At 38.1% G+C, this 10,515-nt stretch overlaps 2 protein-coding genes across 2 annotated transcripts in view; both read left to right on the top strand.

Moving 5' to 3' along the window:
• The first annotated feature begins 233 nt into the window (after positions 1 to 233).
• On the top strand, positions 234 to 7,124 carry qng1 (Q-nucleotide N-glycosylase 1). The gene is made up of 7 exons (XM_067521922.1): positions 234 to 300; positions 2,085 to 2,288; positions 2,789 to 2,935; positions 3,714 to 3,826; positions 4,481 to 4,624; positions 5,265 to 5,460; positions 5,559 to 7,124. Exons 2-7 carry the CDS (start codon positions 2,099 to 2,101, stop codon positions 5,786 to 5,788), a joined length of 1,020 nt encoding a protein of 339 aa, XP_067378023.1. The 5' UTR covers positions 234 to 300; positions 2,085 to 2,098; the 3' UTR covers positions 5,789 to 7,124.
• A 366-nt stretch (positions 7,125 to 7,490) lies between these two features.
• LOC137135738 (kinesin-like protein KIF27) overlaps positions 7,491 to 10,515 on the top strand; it is a 29,531-nt gene continuing 26,506 nt past the window's right edge. Inside the window, exons 1-3 of the mRNA XM_067520263.1 lie at positions 7,491 to 8,063; positions 8,370 to 8,570; positions 9,103 to 10,091. Coding sequence (XP_067376364.1) covers positions 7,766 to 8,063; positions 8,370 to 8,570; positions 9,103 to 10,091 — 1,488 coding nt within the window. The 5' untranslated portion in view covers positions 7,491 to 7,765. The remainder of the gene's footprint in view (positions 8,064 to 8,369; positions 8,571 to 9,102; positions 10,092 to 10,515) is intronic.

Genomic DNA, 10,515 nt, shown 5'->3' with positions numbered 1-10,515 from the left:
AATTGAATAATATATTTTCTAGACAAGTAAGGAAACCACATGTAGCCCACAGTGAATGTCAATAATGGCCCCTTGTAGAAACCCCACACTTATAGCATTCTGCCATTAAGAAAATCAATTTTTTTATACATGTTTATATATGTTTTTAATATATAGAATGAGCGGATATTGTTTTTCGGGTTTCCTCTTCTGGCTTTTTGCGATTGGTCGATCTGCTTCGATGAATTCACAGGGGAGGCACTGATTGGCTAGCAGCTGGAAACCAGGTAGTGGAGACACGATTCATCACGAGCAAGTTAAGTAAGTTACTGCATCTGTTTTCAGCGGTATAGGTTAAATAAACCATCGATTAACTCACGTACGAATAGATTCATGGTGGTTGAAAGGGAGGTTCTATCGAAAAACCTTCATTGTTTAAAGCTCATTTGGACCAATGTTACTGGTGACGGTGTGTGGCTACTACAGTCATTTCTCACATGCACTTTGTTCATGGGGTTTATCGGTGAAACGTGAGATAACTGTGCTACTAACAAACCCACTAACAACACGGCTCTCTCGTTATTATATGTGAACCATATTTCTTTCACAGCGGAGAGTAAAACACGTGACTCACCATAGAACGGTGTTAAAATATATTTCATTTAGTAGGGTACTATGTTTGTGCGTCACTGTATCCCATTTATTATCAGCCTGATAGAGAAGGCATCATTAACACACTTGATGGTAGGGACTGGGCAGCTTTTAGAGGTAAACAGGGAAGGATATAATTTAGTTTTTTCGGTTTTAATAATAGGGTTGGTCAGATATAGCTACTAGTGTGTGCAGGGCTTTTATGGTGGAGCACTTTACTATTAAAGCCTACATCAGATGAGAGTGTATTCCATCCCTGAAAAGACTGTAGAAGGACTATAGAAGAGTTGGTCTAAGAGCTCCTGCATTACTGTGAAAATTAACAGTATACAAATATTTTATTTCAATGGAGAAAGAAGTGCTATGTTGAAAACAACCAATTACAAGTAAAATTACTAATTATTGAATTAGTACAAACTACTAAGGCTAAATTGTTCTGTAAGCGATATATTTTATACCACTAAATATGTATCAATTCAACTTTATTTATTTATTTATATCATTCTTAATGATACAATAAACTGTAAACAGCAGACACTGAGCTATAGCTAAGTATTTTTAATTTACTGTATAATAGTGCATCATATTTTAGAGCTGTGTTACATATTGAAAGTTGATTAACAACTAAGGTATACAGTTGGGTGAAATGTTTTTTTTTCATGAAACATAATAACTAATGTATATACGTTCAGCAATTACAAATGTTCCTTCATCAGAAATGAAAGTTAATTTTAAAAATATCTATCAAGGGGGGTGCAAAGTTTTGCACTGATATAATTTTCATTGTTTTACTATAACTTATTAATACACTACTTGTTCTTGGGTTAAGTTTCTGTTCTCTTACATACACAAAGATAGTGAACATTAAGCTAGTGCAAATATTAATTCATCATTACAAGTAACAATATTTTGTCAAGGAGGAAGCAGCTTATAATAAAAATACTCAAGTAAAGTGTCCTGTAACTGTGCTTGGGTACATGTACTTAGTTAACTTTCTCCACTGGAAGCTATGTCACGGAGTTAGTCTGTAAAGCCATGCAAAGTTTAAAAAGATAAATAAATAAAACAATCTTGTCTCATTATATCTCGACCATCTTGATGATGCCTTTTCATTGTGAATTATTTAATAAAGCAGAGAGATCATCTTTAAAATGGCACTTCCCCCGAGGTGTATGTAGGATATTGGTGTTTCAGTATGAAAAGGGCACTGACATTCACACTCCCCCTCCACCCACCCGTACGTTCTCATAGAAGATGCCCCTGAAGTCTGAATGTCTTTGATTAAAACCAATCTACTCTAGGTTTATTTTGCAGGAATGTGTTTTAAAGTGCTGGAAAAGATAAGTGTTTTTCATATATACTTCCTTAGATCTATCTTGGCACTGGTAGGAAATGCATTTGTAGTTACGCATGTGTGTTTGTCTTCATGTATTTCTAAAGTTGTGCTTCTGAAGCTACAGTATTCATCATGGAAACACCTCTGCTTCCCCGTGAGTCTGGCCAGTTCATAGCAGAGCACAGTAGGGATGTTTTTGTGGAAGAGCAAGGGGTTCAGAAGGTGGCAGAGATGCTCTTCACTCTCCGACACAGTGACGATCTGACTGCCAGTGGCTGGAAGAATGCAAATCCATTGGCCCCAGCATCCACCTCTGACCAGGGGAGTATGTCAGCACACAGAGTGCTAAATACAATTTTAGATTTTTCTGAAGATGACAGAAATATTACATTTGGCAAATGAATCAATTAGGTAACTTTAGTTGCAGCCCTAGATAAAAACAGGATTTTGTCATTCTTAATATTTACTGGTAATTAGGCAAGTAGGCAAGACTCTATTTTTAGTGAAAACTCTTAAAAGCACAATGAAATAAAAAGTGGTTAAATCCCAGTTTAAACGAATGATTCATCAGGAATCATCAAGTTTACACAGACATTCAGAATAAAAAAATGAACCCCTATTATTATATGCATATATCTTAGTGGAAAACTGAGAATTTTACTAAAATAAATAATGTAACATAATGTTAAAATTGGTGAAACTAAAAAACATTGTGGTATATTAACTGCTCATTTTCTAACTGCTTGAGCCTTTTGTTAAATCTCTCAGGTTTTCTGCCTTTTCCGTTCTCTTAAAGTACTTGATATCTGTCAACACCACAGGCCCTGAACTGGGTGTTTGTGGTAGACACCATGAACTTCTCCTTTTGGCCAGAGGAAGAATCTCAGCAGTGTGAGGTGACCTATAAAGGGACCACGTACACAGGCTACATGACCCTGTGTGCTGCCATAAGCAGGGCCATGGAAGAAGGTGAGAGCCTGTACAGTACCATGCGTGGATGCCAGAATTTTGTGTGTGCACGGTTGGAAGTATCTCACATCTTTTGATCTAGCAGTCCCAGATATGACTGTCTCAATTTGAGCTGTTACTTATATTTGTTGGGAAACATTTTTACAGACATTAAAAAGAGTTATGAGAAAAAAAAAATAAGAGTTATGAAGAATGAGAAGGATCATACACTAGCACGTTACATTTCGTCGTTAATAACGCCTTTTTTGTAGGTTTTATCTTCATACTTTTGTCTCTGAAGAAAAATTGGTTCATTCAAGCTTGTTTTGATGTCTCTTTCTCTTCCTTTATACTGTGAGTTTTGTTGAGCACTGCTGCTATATGGGCCTTTTAGTTGAACTTGGACTGCTGTTAAGTTTATTGTAGCTTTGCATGTGCATGTGCATCCTTCATAATTAGTTAATTAATGACTCCAGATATTAATCCATTTTGTCACATATGGAATAGTGTTCTCAGTGTGTGGTTGCTCTGGCGTTTATAAGTACAAGAGATTCTCTCAGAAAAAAACCTAAGAGCTTTTTTTTAAAGTGTGAATCTGACAGGTTGACAGCCTGAACTCAGGTCATTCGTACTATCCCTTCTGAGATTCACCTTGCAAGAATTGGCTTCTGTGGAGTTGTATTTGGGTTTTCTAGTGCTGCAAAGGTAAAAACTCTGTTGTAGAAAGTCCTCTTTCTCTCCGGTAGCTCCTTTCCAAGTATAAATCCTTCTAACTGCTTCCCTTCTCCTTAATCCTCAGGTATACCCATTACTGATCCGAAGTACTTCTCTAAGATAAGTGTAGAGGAGCTTGGACATGTCCTTCGATCTGACAATGAAACACCGATGCCAATGCTCACGGAGCGGCACCAGGTTTTAACATCATTATTTTAATTTTCCAGTGCTATGGCACCAGGGTTATAATGATACACTAAATCTACAGGTTGCTTAGTTGATCTTACGTATTCCAATTAGATACATCTTTAGGAGTGTCAAAGTAAGGATGCCTGAGAATGTGCCCTCCACTTTCTGTTTAAAACTGTCCAAAAGTATAATCATTGGCACTTCTGTAGTTGCAGTTGTGCAGCACAAAACAAAAGCTTGTTTTATTCAGTTGAGTGACAAACATAGAAAAATGTATCATCTCATCCCTTTAATCAATACATTAAAAAAGAAAGAACATTGAATGAGAAACAAGTGCACCGTTATCCCTGTGTTGTACAAATTGTCTGAGATTATATCATTGTATCTTCTGCCTTCTTTATATATGGAACCTGTGTGTTTGCAGCTTTATTTGTATGAAATTTCAACCCACAACATATTATTGAACATCTCTCTGCATATTTGTTCAAATTAACTAAGGAAACTGATAGTGTAGCTCATATATTTGTTTTCCATCAGCGCTTCATTATTAACTTAACTGTTATTTCCTATATATTAAGTGGAAATTTAAAGTATGCATCTCTCATCTCATCTCATTTTTCTTGTTAAATCTGAACACATCACATACTGTGTCTTTCTAACAAGGTGCTGACTGAGGGCGGCCGCGTGCTGCTTGAAAACGGTGGAAGCTTCCACAGTTTTATCAGCCAAGCTGGGAATGACGCCCGGAAGATGGTGGAGCTCATTGTGAAGAAGATCCCATCCTACAGGGATGAAGCTATGTACGAGGTTGTAGTTACCATCATATTTAAAATGTTATTTTTTTTTAAGTCACTGCCAAATTCAGGTTATCAAAAATTGTATCTAGTTGTTGATTTGTCTAGTTTTTAGTGTGTGTCACAAACAAGACAGAATGATTGAACATTTTAACACATCTTATATACTAAAATTATAATAATTTCTGGTTGCAGGTTTCCATTTACAGACAAATAAAATCATAACTATAGCTTTATGGTGTTAAGGGTATTCATTTTACTGATTAAAAGCCATAACTTTCTTCAGTTTACCTTTTGAATTAATAGTATGTCAAATAAATGGACAGTACAGATAAATAGACACACCGTAGTTTAAATGTAGTCAATAACTGGAATGCACATAAGAACTGTATTTGATGTAAGATAAATATATGCATTTGAGGAACTTATAATAAATTGTGATGTGAGAGTTCCATCTCCTGGCCAAAGACAGCATGGCAAGACCTCCAATGCAATCCTCAGTGAAGGAGAAAATTATGCTCAGTGCACATGCACTGTTGCCAATATATTGTTTTTGCATGTTAATGACTAATCATGGTTTCAAAACAAACAACCATATTCAAGCAAATGGCACATAAAGCATGAGCACTGTGTTGCACTCCTGTTTCTTTTAGGGGAAGAGAATCTCATTCTACAAGCGAGCCCAGATCCTGGTTGCAGATTTATGGGGCATCATGGAGGCCAGAGGAGAGGGAGATCTCATTAACATGGACTGGCTCACTATGTTTGCAGATTATAGGGTCCCACAGGCTCTCGTCTACCTTGGAGCACTACGATACTCTGACACACTGAAGGAGACACTGAGCAATGGTTAGATAGGAGAGCATGTGCATGTGTTTCTCTAGTCATAATTACAATTAAGTTATAATTACTCTGTATGTCTTATGTTTGTCTCCCATTTCTGTCAGGTGAGCTGCTGTGTTCGGGTGAAAGGAAAGAAGTTGAGATCCGAGGTTGTTCAATTTGGAGTGTGGAGCTGATCAAAGAGCATCTTTGGAAGGTGGTGCAGGAGCGAGATGGACAAACCTGCAACATCAACTCCGTAATCATCGACTTCTACCTGTGGGTTTACGCCAAGCAGCACCACAAAGAAATGGCCCACATTCCCATACACCACACACGCTGTATTTACTACTGACAAGCTGGCTGGCAACAACACATACAGGAAGCTGCACTTAACACTGTGTAGCCTTGGCACCAGTGCCTTTCTCTGGGATAAAGCCAAGCACTTCTTAGTGCCAGATACATGTATAAATCGAGTTCTCTCTTGCTGTAAAGGAAACAGGTGTGAAGATCAAATGTAGCTTGTTTGTCTATGTGGGTAGTAGCACTTTTGTTCATTTACAGTCAATTCAAATAGTGTTAATGAGATGAAACATTTTTTTCAACAGACTCCTTACTGTAATGAAACGTAAATAATCATCCACTGCAAGTCAACATTTACTGCATATCTGCAGTGATTTGAACTTATGAAACTGAGAAAATAACATTTTGCTCAGATGTTGATTTCTTCTTTTTTTTTTGTGCGTTGTATTTCTGCAGATTGCATCACTATTCATACTACAAAGCACAATGGCAAATTTTTGCAAGAGATTTTCAATACAATTAAGCGGCTGCATATGAATATGATTTCAGTCATTTTGAATCATCCCTCTTAAATGATCAAAAACACACATATTGATGGAATATGTACCCTTTCATCTTAAAAATTTAAATCTTTTTTAATCTTCATAAATTGGTAATATTGGTCAAATTAAGTGGAGGCATGGAGGAGGAAAATCTACACTCTTTATGATATACCCTGTAGCTTTTCCTCAGACGTGATTGGACTGGAGTAAGATAAGGTTAACTGGGGATAAATATCATGTAATGAGAAGTTTTCTTTTTTATAGTAAAGAGACTGGACAGAATAAAACTGGATTTTGAAAAGTCTTCTATATACATTTTTAAGAAGAAGAAACATTGGAATCCCATAATGCTCGATCTTTGTGTTATTCTGAAATAAATTAATTATTTAAACAAGATTGAAATTACTGTAAAAACTGAAGAAACAAATCCTACTAGTAGGGAAACAGTCTGAGCATTAGAAATAATAAACATATAGGGAATATAATATATTTAATATAGGGAAGTCAGAGAGTAAAGTGTGACTGTAGTTTTGAGTAGTAAAACAAACTTTAACCTGAACTTGAGCTGTCTTGAAATACAAATTCTACCAGTAAGAATTTGATTTTGTATATCTTGAATTACAATTTTAAGTATCAAGATTCAAACCTTTGACTACGAGAAGGGCTGCTATGGATATTTAAAATGTAATTAGGGATAAGAGTGTGGTTTACTTTTACGTTAAATCTGCTTGTCATGAGCATAAGTTTATGCCATTTCTGTATAAGAATTTTGAAATTCCGTTTATACCATTTCTGTTTAAGAATTTTGAATTTCCGTAATAGTACAATAAACTGCAGTAATCCGGATCCATCCTGTTTCTTGTCTTTGTGTCTTTGTGTCTGTGTTGTCTTTTAAACCTTAAAATTTTGTATTGTAGGCAAGATTGGATTTCTCAGTCTTTGTGTAATTCATATCCACCGTGAATATTTTGCTGTAAATACAATGGTAAAAATAATTTCTTTTTCCGATCATAGCTAACACAAAGTAAACTTTATTATTACACAAGCAAAAAATATGTCTCCTGAGAATTATATTTTAGACAAATTTCCTCATCTGGAGAATTTCTTTAATAAAACACGAGAAAAGTAGCAGCGGAACAGTGTGAAGATGGCGTTGTTTGCCTTCACGGACCACTCGGGGTGACTTCCAAGAACACATCTTGAACGCCTCTCCTGCTTTTTCTCGACAGCGCGGCGGTTTCCCGGGTAACCGAGAAACGACAACAAACCCGAGTAGGGACCAAGTTTATAAAAACACATCAAATGACGATGGCGGTATTGACCACGCGGGGCAAAAATATCAAAAGGTTTACTTTCGTGAAAGACAGGGCATCGGCGTGTCTTTATTTTCATCGAGTTTAAGAGGTCGGATAAAACTGGGCTAAAGTGACGCTCCATTAGAAGCCGCCTAACGTTAGCTTCGTGTTCAGTCGTAGGTTTCTGCCGTCATGAGCGAGGTGTGTGTCCGAGTGGCGGTCCGTATCCGTCCCCTACTCCCCAAAGAGGTCATCCACAACCACCAGGTCTGTGTACGGGTGGTGCCCGGCTCCGCAGAGGTGATGCTCAACTCTAAGCGAGTCTTCACCTTTGACCACGCGTTTGGACCGACAGCCAGCCAGGACGAGGTGTACGAGTCCTGCGTGCAACCCCTGGTGGAGTCCCTCGTCGACGGCTACAACGCCACCGTCTTCTGCTACGGTCAAACCGGGTCAGGCAAGACATACACACTCGGAGGGGGGAACCTGGGTAGGTATTTCAGAGCACAGATGACAGTTAGGAAGATGCATGGACTGGGACTGATAGAACTGATGGACTGGGAGAGTTACTCAGAAAGAAAGCGATATGGGAAATGTCGTCCATGGAACTAAGTAACTTGTTTGTTGTGTGTACGTGTAATATTGAAACAGATCTGTTTAAAAAGATAACTTATTTTATTGTCCTAGACATGGAAACTTGAAGCTATTGTGAGACTTTACAATAGGGATTGGATGCAAAGTGTCAGTGCTGGCGCTTCACTCTTTGGTCTTTATGGTTTTGCATCTCTTCCATCAGATGAAGATGGGGGTATTATTGACCATGTGGCCCAGGATGTGTTCTTGTTGCTGGAGCAAAAGAGGAAGAACAGTGATAACGTTGAGGCCACAGTGCGGATGTCTTATATGGAGCTGTACAGGGAGGAGCTGCGGGACTTGCTGGAGCTGCCTACCATTCACAAAGACCTTCATATCAGAGAAGATGAGAGAGGACACACATGTAATGGAAAAGCCTTTTTGACAGGCTACCAAATTTGACAGTCTGTTTTGTTTTGGGTTTTTGCAAAAACTTGTGTTTGAGGGTTGAGGGGAAGTTTTTTGTAAAAAGTACCTGAGACATACATTTTCAGGCATTATTAGGCGTTAGTTTTGAGGCATACAACTATTTGTAAATGTCATTCTTGTAACTCCACAACTCAAAGACACAATGACAAGTGACAAGTTGCACTATTCCTACAAACCTCAGACTGTAACTTCAAAGAGCCTAATAATGTATATCCGCATGATGTCAACAAACCAATAGAATTATATAGCTCAAATACAGCCATGCCGATTGAAAAATTACCAGCTTCATTTGCAATCTAGTTGTACTCTACAGTCCATTTAAGTTGTAAAGAAAGATCTCAATTCAGATTATGGTTCTTGATTGTGAATAAAAGGATCATGTTAAGACATTTTAACCACATTGACCAACTCTGTTAGACACTATGTTGGACTTTTGATCAGTGTGAGGTTTTTCTGTGTGTTTTCAGTGGTGGTGGGAGCCAAAGAGATGGTCGTTACCTCAGCAGAGGAGCTACTCAGCATTGTAGAGATGGGCAACGCTTTGCGCCACACTGGCACCACAGGGATGAACGAACGCTCCAGTCGTTCACATGCCATCCTCACCCTTCAGCTCATTCAATCTTGCCCTAACAACACCTCCTCTGTTCGCTCCTCCAAACTCTGCTTGGTTGACTTGGCAGGTTCGGAGCGTGCTGGGAAAACTGGCAACACAGGTACCAGACTCAAAGAGTCTGTTCATATCAATACAGGCCTGCTTGCACTGGGCAACGTTATCCGTGCCCTCTCAGACCCTGCTCGAAATCGGCGCGGTAACAGCTGTAACAGTGCACATATACCATATCGTGATGCCAAGATCACACGTCTGCTCCGTGATTCTTTGGGAGGCACTGCCCATACGCTGATGGTGGCATGTGTAAGTCCTTCCCACTATAGTGTAAATGAAACTTTGAATGTTCTGCAGTTTGCATCCAAGGCTCGTTACATTCGCAACCGTCCCGGAGCATTTTCTTCTTCAGAGGTTAAATTATGTCCTACAACATGGGATCCTGGTGAGGCTCGGCTAGGGGAGTTGGAGCATGAAGTACAGACACTGAGAGAGCTACTGAAAGAAAAGGAGAGAGAGATGGAAAGGGAAAGGACAGGTGGAGGAGCTGAAGAAGGGGAGAGCTTCAAACAGCCCAGTCAGATGAGGGTGTCTGAGCCTGGTAAAACGATAAACCAAAAACAACTGTCAATGTACCACCTCCTGGCACAGGAAGCTGCAGCTCTGCTTGCAAATATCTCTGGTCTCTCCCCAAGTAATTCTTTCAGGCAGCAACTGCAGGATTGGCAGGATAGATATACAGCTTTCAACAACGCACATCAAACTGATGACAAGTACTATTTAGAGGGAGATGGGGACCAACCTGACCATGTTACAATATTAAAGCTCAGAGAGGCTCTCCACAACTGCCAGGTAATAAAGTAAAAAATAATTATTATTTTTATATATATATATATATATATATATATATATATATATATATATATATATATATATATATATATATATATATATATATATATATATATATATATATATATATATATATATATATATATATGTTTGTGTTTGTTTTTTCAGAGTAGAGATGTTTGATGTCTGTTGATCACTCATTAGAGTTCATGTAATTCTTCAGACTCTATTTTAATTAGAAAATGCATTTTCAAAAAGAAAATGGACTGTGAATGCTTTGGCACTGTCAGGAAAGCTGAAAGCTTTTGCTTTTGCTGAAATACCTGAAACGAAATGTTGCTTCCTTATATACTGGTTAGGCAAACTTCAGAGCCAATAGCCTGAAAAGCCTCAAAGGCAAAAACTTCAAAGGCAATTATGTGAT

Source organism: Channa argus, chromosome 11, assembly GCF_033026475.1.
Source record: "Channa argus isolate prfri chromosome 11, Channa argus male v1.0, whole genome shotgun sequence".
Classification (NCBI taxonomy): domain Eukaryota; kingdom Metazoa; phylum Chordata; class Actinopteri; order Anabantiformes; family Channidae; genus Channa; species Channa argus.
Note: the sequence above shows the minus strand (reverse complement) of the source record. Positions and strands in the feature narration are given on the sequence as shown.